The 18,444-nt window shown below is 45.6% G+C and overlaps 1 protein-coding gene across 3 annotated transcripts in view; it reads left to right on the top strand.

The window, feature by feature from the left end:
- The window catches only part of LOC146813467 (uncharacterized), a 49,664-nt gene extending 35,747 nt beyond the window's left edge, over window positions 1–13,917 (top strand). For 2 of the 3 annotated variants that reach the window (XM_085620235.1, XM_085620237.1), the window contains one exon: window positions 8,736–13,917. In XM_085620235.1, the coding sequence (XP_085476361.1) occupies window positions 8,971–9,939 (969 nt within the window). In that variant the 5' untranslated portion in view covers window positions 8,736–8,970 and the 3' untranslated portion in view covers window positions 9,940–13,917. Of the gene's footprint in view, window positions 1–8,732 lie in introns of all 3 variants that reach the window. The other variant, XM_085620236.1, reaches the window with a different exon arrangement.
- The last annotated feature ends 4,527 nt before the right edge of the window (window positions 13,918–18,444 follow it).

Here is an 18,444-nt window from a genome sequence, read left to right as displayed (position 1 = left end):
ACGAAGCACATTTTTGTTCATTCTGAAGTGTGTTAGAAACAAATACTTAAATAAGATGAAACAAATCAGTACACTAGGTGATGACATTTACATACATTATTATTTGTGCGTAGTTTAGGTTTATTAGTAAAACTGTATGTCTGTGCAAATGTAATGGTCATTTCAATTGAAAATGTGCTGTCTATAATAGCAGTGCACTACCACACCATGCACACTCCACTCTGCTCTGTACCACTCCATACCACTGCACTCTACACTTAAACAGAAACAATGGTTCCTGTTGGCAATCAACAATTAATAAATGATACCAAACAGCACAATCGCAATAATCGGAGGCAAAGAGATGTCAGAGACAGAAAAGGCATATAACACAAGTTTTATATGAAATCAAAGTTGTTAATATAATGTATCACATTATTTTTTAATCCAGTGCATGGTGCCCCAAGTGAAGATGAAACCTATATATCAAGGTTGTGACTGTTTGTGACATAAAAGTAAGGTTTCACCAATTTGTATAAAAACAACCATAAATCAATGCCTAATAGGTACTAGCAGCCTCCTAGTACAATAGTAGGGCTGGTAAATGGTTCGCTTCCTAACTATCAATATGGGGTCTCATCAAGACCTAGCATTGAAGGGATACCTAAAAAAATGATAACCAATGAATCATTAAGGAGAATTAAGCAGAAGATAAGAAGACTGCGTCATAATTTGTGCTATGCACTCGGTAATCCTACCTGGGAAGGACTGACATTCCCATGTGGCAGACTGTCATATGTGCCGTTGATGTCAATTAAGTGCTGGTGATGAACTCCGGAAACCACTGACTCAAATTAAGCACTGCCAATCCTGCTCTTTCACCCAAAAATGTGTATGGTGCCTTTTTCATGACATGTGCATAGCAGCAATAAATCTAAAGGGCACTTGCCAAGGGCTTCTAGACTAGTGTAATTTGTAGCAAAGGAATGACTTCCTGCAGTACAGGCTCCCTACATAAACTCGGGACTGGAGTGTGTGAATACTGAACACATGTGGGCATACTGTCCAACATCCTTCACACATATATATGTAAGGAAGGTATATGCCTGTCCAAGGCAGCCGTAAACCATGAACATTACACACACCACAGTTTACACACAAATTATGCCTACATTTGTGAATTCCCACAGTTTTGAAACACTAGGCTCAAATGCTGTTACAGCAGCAGGCTATCACTTCCAGACACAATATATGTACAGACTTTATAATGTAACTTCTCTCTAGAATGTATTTTTGTGTGATCTGTTTATTAGTTGATTTTCATAAAACAGTTTCAGCAGGTAATTGAGCTGTATAGTTATACAGGGGTGTCCACAAATGATTGTGTAATATAAAAATCTGAGTAAACCAGCATTTCTGATTAAACGTGCATCACCAAGGTATATAACTTAGTAAGTGTATACAACTTACAATGGGGGGGGAGTACACTCTGTAAGAGACCGGGCATGCGTATAATCTGCTACATACCACCTTAATAACATTCAACATACATATGATGTTCGAGGCATATGAGCTGCAGATTACACACTTGTGCATAGATCGCCATCTGGTGTTGGGCCCGGATGTTTGTAGTTTGCTTTTCCTCTTGGAAAGTCTTTGGAAGTCACGAGGTCAGTGACTCCTCCTTTGGATCGTATTGCGCATGGGCTTCGGCTCCATCCTCAGATTGTTTTCTTCCGCCATCGGGCTCGGATGTAATCTTCGCGCTCCGGTTCCGAACAGCTTCCAGATCGACGCAAAATCCTCACCCCAAACCGCGGTATTGTTTCGATCGCGATCTCCCCTACTCGACGCGCCTTCTCATCGGCACAGACCTTCGGTTCCAGTCGTCGACGGCGGCCTTTGGGCCTCTCCAAGCTTCGGTCCTGGCTAATGGAAAGGACTCCATTTAAAGAGTGCCCTCAATGTGGGTCCAAATTTCCCCACACCGATCTCCACGAGGTATGCAATCTCTGCCTCTCCCCTGAACACGAGGCTCGAGACTGTCCGGCGTGTTAGTCCTTCCGGTCCAAAAAGACTATTCGGGACCGAAGAGCCAGAAGAACTATGGCGCCCTCCTCGACGACGATTCCGGACGACATCTTCGGAGAAGGCATGGACGCTCCAGAGCGTTACACCGAAGAGGGCCTCGTCAGAGCTTCCGAAGCCGACGACTCAGATGTGGAGGACATCACCCCGGTGCAGAGGGTCGTCAGTACTGATCCCTCCCCCCCCACCCCCCCCCCCCCCCACACACACACACACACCCCTGCCGGCACCAAAAAAGACTCCGGTCACACCTTCGCCTCCGGACCTAGGCAAGACCAAGGACACTGCTTCCAACACCGCTCCTTCGGGCCCGGTAAAGAAGCCAAGCAAGCCTTCCGTGGCTCGGGCTCGAGCCAGGCTATCGTCGGTGCCGATAAACACGCTTCGGCACCGAAAAAGAAGCCGACCTCCATATCGACACCAAGCCCCGCACCGAAGCACTCGGGGTCGAAACCCAGCTCTTCGGCACCGACACCACCTTCGGTGCCGACCAAAGCACACAAGGCCACCGGCACCGACACTTCGAGGCCGAAACCAATCTCGGCGCCGCCCAAGCGTCCGGAGGTTCCCAGACCAGGTTCCAAACAACAAACCGGCACAGAAAAGCCTAAAAACCCAACGGCCCCGACGCCTCCGGCGCCGACGGACCGACCAGCCTCAGCGGACTTATTTACACCGGATCCCTTGCAAAAAACACTCACCAAGGATCCAAAAACTGGACATTTAACACTTTCTTCCAAAAAGAGACATTTGGAGAAGCCTGCTCCACCTCCGCCTCAAAAGAGAAAGGACTCTGCTACCTCTCCGTTCAGAATACCTTCCCCACCTCTTCCACCTCCTCCACCTTCCCCACCTCCACCCCCTCCGCCTTCTCCACCCCAACCTCATCGTTCTCCCACCCCTTCTCCACACGATGATGATCACGGGGACCCATATGATGACATAGGGGATGTCCCCCTGGACCTACCCACAGGGGACCTCACCCCTACAGGATCCCCAGACCCATGGGACGACTACAATATCCCTGATATCCCCAACGTCCCACAAGATGATCTTTACCCCTCCAGACCATCTCCACCAGAAGACTCATTGGGGTTCCACCATCTACTGCAAAGGGCGGCACACTATCACGGGGTAGACTTGCATACCGACCCCGTGGAGGAAGATTTCCTCCTCGACACATTTGACACCACACATAGGTCTACCTCCATATTACCTATCCTTAAAGGAGTGGTAAAGCATGTGCCAGAAGTTTTTAAGGACCCAGTTAGGGCCAGGGTCATTAACCCGCGCATCGAGAAAAAATACAAAGCTGTCCCCACAGATCCCTCCTACATCAGAGGGCCAGCGCCACTAGATTCTCTAGTGGTATCCACTGCACGCAAAAGGGCAAATTCCCAGGCGTCAGGCGAAGCACCACCACCTGACAAAGAGTCAAAGCTACTGGACGCATCAGGAAAGCGCACTGCGTCACAAGCAGCCAATATGTGGCGTATCGCCAATACTCAAGCGCTATTGGCCAGATATGACAGGGCACATTATAACGAGTTAGAAAGCATAATGCACCACCTCCCTGAAAAATATAAAGCTAGGGCCAACGAACTAATTCAAGAGGGTAAGACTATTACCTCTATACGCTGTGCCTTAGAGGCAGCAGTTACAGCTTCCAGGGCCATCAATACCAGCGTCCCCCTCCGTCGCCATGCTTGGCAAAGAATATCAGGGTTTAAACCGGAGGTACAAGCATCCATCCTTAACCATCCCTTTGACCAGGAACATCTATTTGGCCCAAAAGTGGATGAGGCCCTAGAACAAAATGAAGAAGGATACGGATACGGCGAAGTCCATGGGAGCCTTCCAGTCACACCCTCCTAGACGCTCCTTTCGCCGCTCTTCCTTTCGAAGTACATCTGGAGGCTACTCCTCAGACACAGCGTCCATTTCATACAAATCCCCTACTCAGTCCACCTTCACGAGGGGTTATCAAAGAGGCGGCTATAGGGGTAACAATAATAAAGGCTGAGGCAAAACAAACAACGCCCGCTCTGTCACAACGCCTACCCAATGACTTCCCCCCGCTCCCCCCAGACCATTCCACTCCGGTCGGGGGCAGACTCCAACATTTCCTTCCTGTCTGGGCTACCATCACCTCAGACAAATGGGTAACACAAATAATTCGGTCAGGCTAGTGCCTAGAACTAATATTTACCCCCCCCCCCAAACATTCCACCCAGGCAGCGCCCAATGTCACAAGAACATTTAATACTCCTAAAGCAGGAGGTAATCTCCCTCCTACAGAAACAGGCAATAGAACCCGTTCCTACCAACCAACAAAACATGGGAGTCTACTCCCTATATTTTCTCGTACCAAACAGGGACGAGACTCTGCGGCCCATCCTAGATCTCCGGCCCCTAAACTCATACATACACTCAGACCATTTTCATATGGTAACACTTCAGCAGGTACCTCCGCTCCTCTCCCAAAACGACTTTTTGACCACCTTAGACCTAAAAGACGCTTATTTCCACATTCCAGTGCACAAAGCTCACCGGAAGTACCTCAGATTTGTAGTGGACGGAAAACACTTCCAATTCAAAGTGCTCCCGTTCGGAGTCACAACAGCGCCAAGGGTATTCACCAAGTGCCTAGCAGTGGTGGCAGCACATTTGCGAAGACAACACATCCACGTCTTCCCATACTTAGACGACTGGCTGATAAAAGCCAGGTCATACAATCAGTGTTGTACAACACACGTCTACCACCATTCAACTACTCCACCAGCTGGGCTTCACAGTAAACCACCAGAAGGTCCATCTCCAACCATCCCACATAAAACAATACCTTGGTGCCACCATAGACACCTCAAGAGCACTAGCCTACCCCAATCCTGCCAGGATTGCAAGCATTCAAGCTCTACGCACAAAATTCATAGCACAACACTCCCTTCCAGCTCGAGTGTTTATGCAACTAATAGGGATGATGGCCTCTTGCATTTTCATAGTGCCTCACGCAAGACTCCAGATGCGTCCTCTCCAAGAGTGCTTAGCGCGCCAATGGAACCAGGCCCAGGGTCAATTAACAGATCTGGTGTTGGTAGACGGTCGCACCCATCGCTCTCTGCAGTGGTGGAACACCACAAACCTTTCCAAAGGTCGACCGTTCCTGGACCCGGTTCCTCACATAGTACTAACAACAGACGCATCACTCTCCGGCTGGGGAGCTCATCTACTACATCTCACCACATAGGGCAAGTGGACACCTCAACAAAAGTTACTCCATATCAACCATCTTGAGTTACTAGCAATCTTCTTAGCCCTAAAATCTTTTCCAACTCAAATTTCAGGCAAGGCAGTCCTGATCCGAATAGACATGACAGCCATGTATTATATTCAAAAACAAGGCGGCACACACTCTCCACAGCTCTCTCACCTAGCACAGAGCATATGGAGATGGGCAATACCCCAGAAAATCTTTCTCCTAGCTCAGCATGTCCCAGGAGTCCAAAACACAGTGGCAGATCTGCTCAGCAGGCAGACACAACAGATCCACGAGTGGGAGCTTCACCCGCAAGTTCTTCACCCGTACTTTCAAATATGGGGGCATCCACAGATAGACCTCTTCGCCACCCACGAAAACGCCAAATGCCCAAGCTTCGCCGCCAGATACCCACACCCATTGTCCAAAGGAAATACGATATGGATGAACTGGTCAGGCAGATTTGCGTTTGCTTTTCCGCCTCTCCCACTCATTCCACTAGTGGTGCGCAAACTACAACACTCCCTCACACTAATCCTAGTAGCTCCAAAGTGGGCCAGACAACCGTGGTATATCACACTGCTGGAACTATCTGTAGTACTGCACCAAAAACAACACCTCTCTCCACACCTCTTAACCCAGAACCATGGAGAGATCAGACACCCGGACCCAGCGCAGCTCAACCTTGCGATCCGGCTCCTGAAATCCTAGAATTCGGAAACCTAATCCTTCCACCTGACTGTATGAACGTCATCGGAGAAGCTAGAAGACCTACCACTAGAGCGTGCTACGCCGCTAAGTGGAAACGTTTTGTTGTTTATTGCCATAACAACACCATCAATCCACTGGACGTGTCCATTCAACACATCATAGGCTACTTACTCCACCTACAAAGGTGCAATCTAGCCTACACGTCCATTCGACTACACCTCGCAGCTATTGCAGCTTACCTACAAAACAGGCAACATCTATCACTCTTTAGAGTGCCTGCCATCAAAGCCTTCATGGAAGGCCTTAAAATAATAATTCCCCCCAGAGTGCCACCCTCACCTGTGTGGAACTTAAATATCGTTCTCACAAGGCTAATGGGGCCTCCCTTTCAACCTCTGCACAAATGCGAACTACAATTCCTAACATGGAAAACCGCTTTTCTTGTAGCCATCACTTCCCTTAGAAGGGTCAGTGAGATACAAGCACTTACCATTCAAGAACCCTTTCTCCAAAGGCACCATAACAAGGTTGTTCTCCGTATCAACCCAAAATTCCTCCCTAAAGTAATTTCTCCCTTTCACCTAAACCAAACAGTAGAACTACCAGTATTTTTCTCGCAACCACAGACCGTTGCAGAAAGGGCTCTTCACACATTGGATGTCAAACGAGCCTTACCCTACTACATTCAAAGAACACAACCTTTCCGTAAGACCAAACAACTGTTTGTTTCTTTCTCTCCACCGCACAAAGGCAACCCCATCTCAAAATCAGGGATAGCTAGGTGGATTGTAAAATGCATACACATCTGCTACCATAAAGCAAAGCGAACGCTATCCATTCCCCCGAAAGCCCATTCTACACTAAAAATAGGGGCTTCCATGGCATTCTTAGGGAACATCCCATTAGATGATATCTGCAAAGCAGCTACATGGTCAACACCGCACACTTTCACCAAACACTATTGTGTAGATGTGCAAACTAAGCAACAAGCTAGTGTGGGCCAGGCTGTACTCAGAACATTATTTCAAACCACTGCAACAGATACTGGTGGTCGCCGCTAACCGTGGGTACTGCTATATAATCTATGCACAAGTGTGTAATCTGCAGCTCATATGCCTCGAACGGAATATGCTACTTACCAGTATGCATCTGTTCTTGGCATGTAGAGCTGCAGATCTACACACGCCCACCCGCCTCCCCGGCTACCTGTATCTGTCCCAGTTTATCTTATTTAGATAGCACTCACATGGGCATCTTCACTGTTAGTACTACGCTCCATCTTTCCCTGCTGGCGAAAAACAATCTGAGGATGGAGCCGAAGCCCATGCGCAATACGATCCAAAGGAGGAGTCACTGACCTCGTGACTTCCAAAGACATTCCAAGAGGAAAAACAAACTGCAAACATCCGGGCCCAACACCAGATGGTGATCTATGCAAAAGTGTGTAGATCTGCAGCTCTACATGCCAAGAACAGATGCATACTGGTAAGTAGCATATTCCTTATATGACCATGAGCAGCCGTGTCGTGCAAGAGGAGATAAAAATGGATGATACAATCTCAAATCAAACAAGTGAAATTAAGGATAGCAACAAGGGAGTAAACAAAAGTAAGATTCGCTGATGCTCAATGCATTATCTGTTCGCTAGATGTTAAATACCAACATTACATTACATTTCTGGTTTCCTCAGTCCACATATCACAGTGTGTGCACTCAGGAACATTACAAATATTAAAGCCATGGCTTATGGGTATGTTCTTGCCCAAGTGCGGATCTCACCTCAAAGTGTCATCTGCACCATTCAGGGCGCAATGCCAATTAGAGGGCTGTTCAGATCACGTATCAACTGGACGAGATAGGGAATTTGCGCAGATCCAGAGTATCCTCCCTGCGGAGAGACTCCTTCCACTCTAGCCCAGTTGAGTATAGAATGCGACCTGGCCAGCAGAGACAGCGGTTACTGGATTTCCAGCGTCTTGTTATGAGGCATTCAGCCACCACCAAGCCAAGGTCCAAGAATCTAGTAGTAGCTCTGTGTTTCTTGTCTCTTGTGACTATACCCAATATACAGCTTTTCCATGAATTTGAAAGATGCATTTGGACAGGTGCCGCGTCACCCCCTCCCAGTAGTGTTACAGTTTGTGGCACAACCACAGCATATGTAAACTGTCAGCATCATGATGACTGCATCGGGGGCAGCATGCATCCTGTCTGTGAAAGTATTGAATAATTTGGTCCCGGGTAAGATATGCCTATGTATTATTTAATACTGAATTATTCAGAACCTGGCGTTGTGGGGGACACATGTAGAGCTAACCAGTATCATATCCCATTCCCTGGGTGTGTATGGACGAGCCAAATCTGTTTCACAGCAATTTTGCAGGGGTGCCAAATCTTTCGCAGTCTGCATGCGGAGTGCGCCTGCAAACTTCTCTCTAGAATAGGCTAGCGTACTTGCTTATATGTATTTTTAGACGTCAGACCACTTGCAGCCTATTTGATGGGAAAATTCCTTGGTCCCTAATTAGCTACATTGTTTTTGGCACCATGAAGTTTTAGACTTCTGTTCATGCTATTGATACAGTTCGCAATATGGTTTTCTTTTGGTCCCAACTCTAAATTATAGTTTCTGTTTTAATGCTACTTCTCTGTTCTGTTGTACATGTGTAATTCTTAACCATCTCTTGTTTTGGTTCAGCAGATAATGAAACTATAAACACAGAAATCAGTGATGAACATTTTGGAAGACGCACCTGCTCTAAACCTATGTGTGAGAAGGAAAAGTGAATGGACCCCAGATTCCTGATAAGCAAACGTACACTTCAAGAAAGATGTGAATTGAATGTAATCGGGAAATTAGAGCAGAGGAAATAGTTTAGTGTGTGAGCAGTGTCAACACCTCATCACATTCCAATTGACGTCACCTTTTACCAAAAATGAATGTATTGATTAGAAGCAATGTTGAATTTGTAAAGCTTTTGAAATATCACCAAGCCACACACCCAGGGAGGACACAATATATTTGCCCCGTGTGCCAGAAATCCTGCCTAAAGACCACTCTTATGAAGCATCTAAGAACACATGTCACTTTGGGACCGTCTCCTTGTCCTAAATCTGAAAACATCTCCAGCATAAAGAATTGCATAGGCCACCCTACAAGATACCTGGGTGACGAACTTCTTCAGCGTACGAAATGTGAGAACAGCCTTAGTACAAGAAGACGTTTCATTAGCCACAAAGCAAATCATGCTAACCACAGATGCTTTCAGTGTACCCAATATGAGCAAAGAGTAGTTCGGAAGAAGACTGTAAATAGACTTCAGAAAACCCATTCAGATGGGGGTTCTTTTCAATGTACTGAATGTGAGAAAAGCTTCAATCAGAAGGGAATTCTTAGAAGACATCAGAGAGTGCATTCAGAGGAGAACTCGTATCATTGCAATGAGTGTGGGAAGAGCTATGCTTGGAAGCAGGATCTCAGACGTCATCAAAGAACTCACACAGGAAAGAGTGCAGTGACGAAGGGAGAGAGGCGTCGCCAGCGTGGGACACGTTTCAGTGCACAAAGTCACTGTAATGATCAATTAGGAGAAATCGAGACTCTTTGCAGTGACTGTGCCAAAACCTTAAGCCAGATCAATGTTCATATTAAACGTCACAGAGGTTGTAAAGGGAAGAAACCATATCGTTGCATTGAGTGCGAGAACATATTTGCTCAAAACACGCAGCATATTACACAAGAGAGAAAAAAACACACAGCAGAAGGAATTGGAAAAACACACATGATTATTGCCAGACTCTTGGAAGTGTCTGCCCCTAATGAATACTTCATCCTACAACAAGAAGAGGACAAAAATATTGAAATTCTAGAAGATGCAATTAGAGAACAATTGAGTATAAAGTGAATTTTGAAATGATTGATGTCTGCAGTGTTCGGCCATGTACCCGAAGAGAGGCTTGACTAGTACTGCAGACCCATCTTCACAGTGATGGCCCTGTATTCAGCAGTTTCAGGGACTGCCACCAATCGCAACTGCAGCGTATGAACACCAGCTGCATACGGTCTGCATATCTGCTTATACCAGCACAGTCCAGTGGGTTCCCACCTTCCCTTGTACTCATAGCCATGGGTGCCCACGTCTGCCTGTCCTCCAACCCCTTACCTACATCATGGTCTCACGTTGGCCAGATCAGGCTTCTCCCATTACCACATGGTCGTGCACCATGAGAGCAGAACGCTGCTACCAAGACATGACACTCCAACCCGATAAACAATGGCTAGTCAGAACTAAAATTCTTCCGGGTTGGAAGGGAGGGTATAATGCAAAATCACATCTTTAAAGTTTTTGTTGAAAGTTATTCAAGCTGTAAACCTAGGAAGGTAATTAAAGCCAGTCTTGTAAATCTGCAAAGACAGAATAAAAGAGTGAAAGGCAGGCAGTATCTCACAGCAAACTCTGGCTGGGTTACCAGACACCCACCCTCTGTCCTGTCAGTCAAGGATTGGCTGGCGAGGAGAGGAGTGAGCATGGGCAGGGCAATCTGTGAATGAGCTGCCATGAGCCAATCGGAAGGGTGTAACCACAGAGACTTCCTCTAATTGTCAACCACTCAGAATTGCTGAAAAAGCTTGCTGCAGTGGGCCAATCCAAACAGGCTTCTGTATAATACACTTCCGATTGACCGATAACTGGCCATTCAGAACACCCGGTCAGCCCGCTACTCTGGACTGTTTTGGAGCTCACAGTGGCACAGTCTGTCAAAGTTTTTTTTTACTTGTTCGAACAAGGAATCTGCCCTTTTTTCTATTCCATCTCTGTAAAGGTTTAGGTTGCTATTATAGCCGTGATAGTCTCCATAGGCCAGCACAAAAGGTTGATTTCTCCTGTTTTGCATTTTGGTGATAACTCCCACCTACCAAGAAGTACAGAACAAGCCATGAAAATGAAACCTACAAAGCTCTCCATCTTCCTGTGTTTTATTAATTCGTCAAACAGAAGATATGTTTCCGGCCGAAAAATGGGACACAATACAGAAATGCAATTTATTTAACCTAAAACCTGAACATTATCAAATGCAACTGTTTTATATTTCTTCCCAATCAATACTTTACAAATGAAATCCTCATGAATGGCTCGTGCTAAATAGTGTCTGCAGAGATGTTCCACGGCTGAAACCGTATTATAATAGAAACTAAACGTAAGCTATGCTTTTTCTCCCCAAGTGTGCAGAGATGCGTCCAGGCATCGCATTGCACCAGAGAAACAGGTACCAAGCCCCACAGTATGAGTGGGCCAGGAAATGGGAGTGTATGTTCCTCCGCTGGAGTGACTGATACAGTGGTCCTAGTAACTCCAGGGGAAGGGTTAATCTACTGTTTTCAGATGTGGACCCAGAGGGTCTGCCAGAAGTGAGGCGCTGCTGGGAGAATCGATCATTCTTGGTCCAGTTCAACAGGTAATTCCTCATTTTGACTCAGACTTTCACCCGCAGTCGATTTTGACAGCTTGTAGCAGCTGAAATCTCTGGTGAAAGTAAATAGATCTGCGGCTTTCTTGTGCATCTCAATATACTGATAGGCCGGGGCACTTAGACCTTTGAGGGGATTCTGGTATGTTCTGAATACCTACTATAATGCATCAGGTGCATTGACTAGGTGGGTAGGGGCTTCTCCCCCCATCTTTCTATGCACAGAAAACACAAGTCTCACAGATAATTCCCCGCTTTGGGTTGTTACTGCAGTGCTGTGTGGGTCAACCTTCGCTGCATGTGCGTAACCCAGATACTAACTTCATATAACTTCTACAGTGCCCTTACTGGTGCCATGACCACTCTCATGGGTCTCCTTGAGTACAGACAGCGATTGCTCAGTGGCCTAAGTTCCATGCTCCGGTAACTACTGGTTCTCTAGTTGCCTCTTGTGGTTGAACCTCTAGTGGGGAGGCCAGCTTTCTCTCTTTGCCTTTGAAGGTCCATGGAAGGTCCAAATAAGGCCTTGAACGGCCAAGTGAGCATGTACCAAACATCTTTAGGTGCGGTCTATGGCCTTGGCGAGTCTGACTGCAAACCCCAGCGCCATGCTACTGTGGCACTCTGTAAACCAGTGATACCAGTTTCTGTGTCAAAACCCGAGAGGAGGAGGGCATATATGAATGACTACATGAATAAATATTTTGTAATTTCTGCATTTTCAAAACCTGAACACATTAGCCTATTTGGTTGCATTTACGAGTCAGGATATTTTTGGGTATTAATGGGGCTTCATAGTTAAGATTTAGAAATAAGCCTAACCGTTTGTACTACTCAGTGGCAGCTGGTATTTGGTGGGAAATTAGTTTTTTTAAATCTGTTAAACAAAAGCTAGATTGTCAGTTTGACTTCAGGCAATGTCTTGAGTGAGTGTTGGTTGAGATGGACTTCCCCTGACCTCCTACAAACATATAGTACAACAGAAAGGAAATTGGCTGTTGGTATCACAGATCATCGAGCTCTTGATCCATTTAGACAGAGACTTACGGGCCTATTTAGATTTCGGTGGACTGGTTACACCATCACAACAGTGATGGATAACCCGTAATCCAAAATATAAATCCCATAGGATATTATGGGATTTCCATTTCAGCAGACAGGATATCTGTCACAGTTGTTACGGAGTAACCCAACCGCTGACATCTAATTCAGGCCCTTAGTTGTCATTAAACCAAGAAGCAATTTGGGGCGGGGGAGGTAGCCCTGTTAAACAATTATAAAGATATCTCACAGTTCAAACCCACCACACATGCTTTAGAACTTCGTAAAGGGTATTGGCGTTGTCAGGTCTTGAGTTAACTCCTGACCAGTGATGATACGGCATAGTTTAGCAGGCACAGCGTTAGCCATTTTCTTGTTTTTTAAATGTGAAGGTTGAAAGGACGTGTTTTGATAACGTGATTGTTGCTTGACAGGAGCTTTGACTTCATCAAAGACGACTGCTTTGCATTTTGATTGATAAGCTTCGTAATGTATTGAACCAAAAACCTCAGGACTGAATGAATGTTGCAGGCTTTGTGTGATGTATCAAAGTGCCAAAAACATCACCACCCTTTTACATGTGCCTGTTATTTTCACTTGTTTGCACTATTGTACTACAGGTTCTACTGAAATGACTGTTATATTTTTAATGTTTCCTGTGTCATATGTTTAAAAAGAAGACCATGTTTGTTGCATAGTTGTTACGTTTCTGGAACATTCTAGAAAGTGGGAGGGACTATGGATAGAGGGACTGGAGGATAAAGTGTTGCGCTGAGGCGCATTAATAAAGAGTTATGGGTAATTAATGCTAGCCTCTGTCTTGCCATAAAATCCAAGTCTCCAGTTGAAGAAGGGAGCGATGGGATACCACTGGAAGTAGCAGTGGCCGCACTTGACGGAAGAACAGTGTGAGGCTGCTCTCGGTTCACTGGCGGGTAATTGTGCAGCATATGACATAGCCCCCCTGAAGTCCACAGTGCGGTTTGGAGAGGAGCTGTGAACGGTCATGTCCGTGTCTACAAGCGAGTCCAGGGAAGGATTTGGGGGGCTCTGCCTGCATGAAGCCTCAGTGGCTCAATGGAAGATCCAGCTGTTTGTATGAGAACTGAATAGGGTTTGAGCGACTGAGGTGCTGTAGCATCCGCCACTAAGCCTGAGCTCCACACAAGCTGGTGGTATTCTGCTCCTGAGTGAACGTAGGGAGTACTTAGGGGTTGAAGGAGGCGTATACTAGTGCCATTTGAGGAGATAGAGTTGCTGGAGTCTGTTCTAAGAGAAGTGTCCGCTGTACCTGTTGGGATTTCTTACCTGTAGAATATTAACGTAATACAGTGATAAAAAAATCATTTGTTTTCACAATAAATGAGAGTTCTTCTGCTTCCAGTGTGGTCCTCTGTTTACTGGGAGGAGATGTTTGCAACGGTTGTGTCCATTTAGGTGCCACACCGCACATGATAGAAGAACCTGGCCCACTGGCCTCTTCTCTGTACTAAGAGGAGAGCTCGAGCTGGTTCTCTTCTTTAACCAAAGGTATTCTCTCATTTACAGCAGGGCTTAATTTGAGCCGGTGGTGGCTAGTGGGGCCCACTGGCCCTCATTTTTGGGGCTCATTACTTATTTTTTATCATTAGATATTGACCGTGACCAAGAAAGGGAAAACACACAAAGTTAAAAGAGAGGAAGACGGAAAAACAGACACAAATTGAGCACGCGGGACCGCAAGATTAAGATAAATGAGTAGGGTGTGTCTGGTGTTGGAGTAAAGAGGTCTGAGGTAGATTCAAGACTGCAGCCTTGGTATTCAGCGCAGCGATTTTTAAGAGCACTGTTGGAGCAGAGCTTTGGGCCCCGGCACTTATTTTTTTACAAATGAAGCACTAGCTACCTGTATCCTCAAGCCATGAGATCACTGGATCACTGCTGCGAGAGACAACTGCCTGCTCCCTGCGAGTACTCTAACAGTAATCCTAAGGGAGGCTCTGATGAGACAGTGGAGTTTGTACAATGAAGAACATTAGGGTATTTCCTGATTTAGGGCTCAGGAAGAGCCTCGTGCGCTGCGCGGTTCATCTGTTCCATACTGTGCCCATATTCAATGCCACTGTAATTATGCAGCAGGAAAGGGCCAAAATGATGCACTTGGGTTGACTAAATTATGCGTCACGAAAATGCAAATTATGCGACTCAACTGATAGTATTACTTCATTATTTTGTCATTTGTAGGTCTCGCCTGAGCCAGCGCGCATGCGCTGCTCTGAGAGGCTTTTAGTAAGGGCTTTAAACTCAGAACACACGCTCATGCATGTGCTTTCTTTTTTATCACCCGCTATTGGCCTTTGCATGCGTCTTTCTAAGAAAGACCGCACGCAATTGGCCAAAGGCGGGTTGCTGTCCCCCCTTCTCTCACCCGTGGCCTAGGGAGCGAGCAGCGGCCCCTCACTGTGCCAGCTGCATTCCTGAAATTCTTTGCAGTGAGCGCGCGCGCACCACTCACAGGCTTGTTTACAGTTCATTAGCAGTCAAAGAAGAGTGTTGTGTGCTCCCTCCCACCATTCCCATCCATCAGTATTGTTGCATGCTCTTGCTTACCCTCCCAGTCCCTTTGTGTTGTTGCATGCGCCCTCTCCACCCTAACATGCTGTTGAGGGCTCCTCAACCTCCGCATTTCCTCCATGCCGTTTAGCACTCCCTTCCACCATCACCGTGCCTCTGTGCTGTTTAGTATTACCTTCAACCCTCCCATTCCTTCTGTGCTGTTTAGGGCTCCCTCGCGGTTCCTCTGTGTTGTTTAGTGCTTCCTTCCACACTCCCTGTTCCTGTGCTGTTTAGTGCTCGCTACACCCTCCACCTCCGTCAGTCCGGTTTAGTGCTCTCTCCGACCTCCCAGTCCTTCCGTGCTGTTAGTGCTCCCTCCCACTCTCCTGTCCCTCCATGTTATCCTGCAGCTCTTGTTCCCCCTCCCCCCAGAAGCAGGGAGAGCCAGTACCAAAACCCGCTTTTTCTCAGCTTCTCCTCCAGGGACTTCCAATTCCAGCGATGTCGCCTGCTTGCCCAGCTCATTCAAGAGATCAGATTTCTGAGCTGGCACTCAGGCTGTGCTCTCGCTGCAATGAGAAACAAGCATTGGCATTGCCAATAGGTCTCGCCTTTAAGACCTTATAAGTATTTAGTTATGCAGCAGGTCCTAAAGGCGAGACCTATTGGCTATGCCAATGCTTGTTACACTTGTTAACACTGTCTGTGCATAGGTTGCTCCTCAGTTTAATACCCAAATATAACAATAAGCAATAGAATGGGGATATCAACCTTTGCCAAGGACTTGTGACTACGCACCAACACGTGTCACTGTGGGTTTAGTAACTTTTGAACCGTTTGTGCTAGTAACAAATTTTGTTTTTGTTAAAATCTGCAGATTATGCAGTTGATGATAGATTATGTGGCAAATGCGGCAGATCCATAATTAGATGAAAAACGCTGCGGCCACATAATCGAATAATTCAAGTGGCCTTGCCTTTCTCTCCCAATCACTTGTCACTGCATACTACCACCCAATTGGAACCTACTAAATTTTCAGAATAACCTGCCTGAACTACAACACACACTACTTAACGCTCAGGGTTAACTGTTGGCCATTTCTCTCTGGACCACTGCAGAAGGAGGTGCTTTGCCTAAATCTGTTCATAGACAAAAAGATTCAGATCTGAAGAGATGTGCCCTAATCACAAAAAACTAAAAAAGCGCAAGGGCAGCGATTTACATCTCCGTATGAACTGATATTTATTTTTGTTTGCAATTAGCAAACCTTCTCAGAAGTCCACCTGGAAACCTGCACCAGGTACAGGTTTCCTGGCACACCTCTGTGAATATCTTGGGACTCCTGTTCTCCCTGGATGGAGTTGTTCACAGCAGAGGTGTTTGCACATTAGCACTTTATATTTGAACTAATAAAGGTGACTTCCTAGATGAAGAGCTTTGCATTCTCTCCCTAAAATTGGCCACAAGCGTGCTGGTCTTCCCCTCGCCACTAACTTTGGAAAGCAGGCACAGTAGTAGGAGTTGACCTGCCTACAATTTAAAGTGCCTTCTGGAACCTACAGAGCCTTCAGCAGTGTGCCTCTGCCTTCCCACCCATCCATGGATTGCTCCTGACGAGAAAACTCTGCTTGAAACAAGTATTGGGAATCCTGGCGGAGGGTTAAACATGCATGTAAGCGTCCGCTGAGTAAAGAGAGCACAGACTCGCTGTGACATGCCCTTGTCGGATTCAGCTTAGCAGACAGTTACAGCAATATCCATTTGTTACAGTTTCACATGTAGTGGATATATGGATAAGGCATATGATGTACGCTGGGCATTGGTAATATGCATAACTAACACTGAATTCCTTGTGCATGTCGTAGTCTATGTGGGCACTTTACTGGAACAGATTGACTTTATTTTCTGTCATATGCACACACATCCAGCAGGAGATTCTAAGTGTTATAATCTGGGATGTGCCCACACATGATGTAGATACTGACATTTTATTGTACATACCTAACATCAACAGTTAATGCCCACTGTCATATGCACTCGTTACAGATATAAGAACGTGGCTGTCAGTCGCTGTGATACACACACATATGGAAGTGTTTCATTATTCTCTGAGTTGCATACAATGAATTTATAGTAATAAATGTACAAACTGCATGCATATCGACTTCTGTGATCAGGACACAACAACTAAGAAAACAAAGTATTCTGGGACACTTGTTAAGGCTCATTCTCTGCAGTGTTGTGTGTATTCACGTTTTGTGAACATCTGCCGTATTACATATCTGCCATCATGCAGTTTGTTCCTAAACCCACGTTTTTACAGCAAGAAGGGGAACACCAAGACCATGGACAAAATGGAAGGAGGAGTTTATGACATTTGTGTGCAATAGAAGGTGACAAAATGACATTGGATGGACTCAAGAACATTCTTTTGCATTGCTTAGGGTCTGAGGGGCAGGAATTATTCAGAACTGCCCCACTCTCTTTACTTAGCAAGGGTCAAGGTGAGCTTAATACATTTTATGAGGCCATGACTCATATGAAAACAGGATTCAACCTGACATCCAGTATTGATTTGGAAAGGTAACCATTTTACACCCATATTCAGAGATGACAAGTTCAAGGAACTTGTCCCTGTCTTGTTATTTTGGAATAATATAAGATGATAAAAGATCTGATTATAGTCACTGTATGAAGCTGCAGAATCCAAGAACAGCTTTAGGTACTTGATGGTCTCTCACTTCAGGATGTAAATGCTACTGCAAAAGCCACTGAGCTGTCGGAATCCTGGACGAAGTCAGAGAAGGGGGACAAAACGGAAAGAAAGTACAGTGAATTATGAAGTGTAACAAACCGTGTAGAGAAGAATACCGAATTTTAAAAAAATGGAAAAAACAATGTATGCTATAAGTGAAGAAGTGTGTCAAACATGCACACATAAATTCTGACCTGGCAGTGGAAAAGTTTACAAAATTGGGGGCGGTATAGGCATTTATTTACGATGTGCAAATGTTTAAAAGAATGACAAATCAGTGATAGCTTGTGTGAAAGATATCCATGAGGAGGGAGATCTTAATAGTGAGATGAATGAACAAGGTTTTGTTTTGGCTTTTATCTGATGGGGAATCTTTATCCAATTCTGATTATTCCGCGATCTAAAAACCCACCAAAATGTCAAGTGCAACTCTTGGGAAAGGATATCATATTAATGACAGACTCTGGCTCTCCATGGACTATAGTTACCAAGAAAATATTTTTAAATGCTTTCTACAGTAAGTTAAATTTAAAAGACTTAAAAGAATCAGACATAAGGCTTGAAGCATTCAAGGGCCAAAGCATTGGTATGGTGGGTTTTAGTAGTGTGG

The sequence above is a fragment of the Triturus cristatus genome, chromosome 7 (genome assembly GCF_964204655.1).
Source record: "Triturus cristatus chromosome 7, aTriCri1.1, whole genome shotgun sequence".
NCBI classification, from domain to species: Eukaryota; Metazoa; Chordata; class Amphibia; order Caudata; family Salamandridae; genus Triturus; species Triturus cristatus.
Note: the sequence above shows the minus strand (reverse complement) of the source record. Positions and strands in the feature narration are given on the sequence as shown.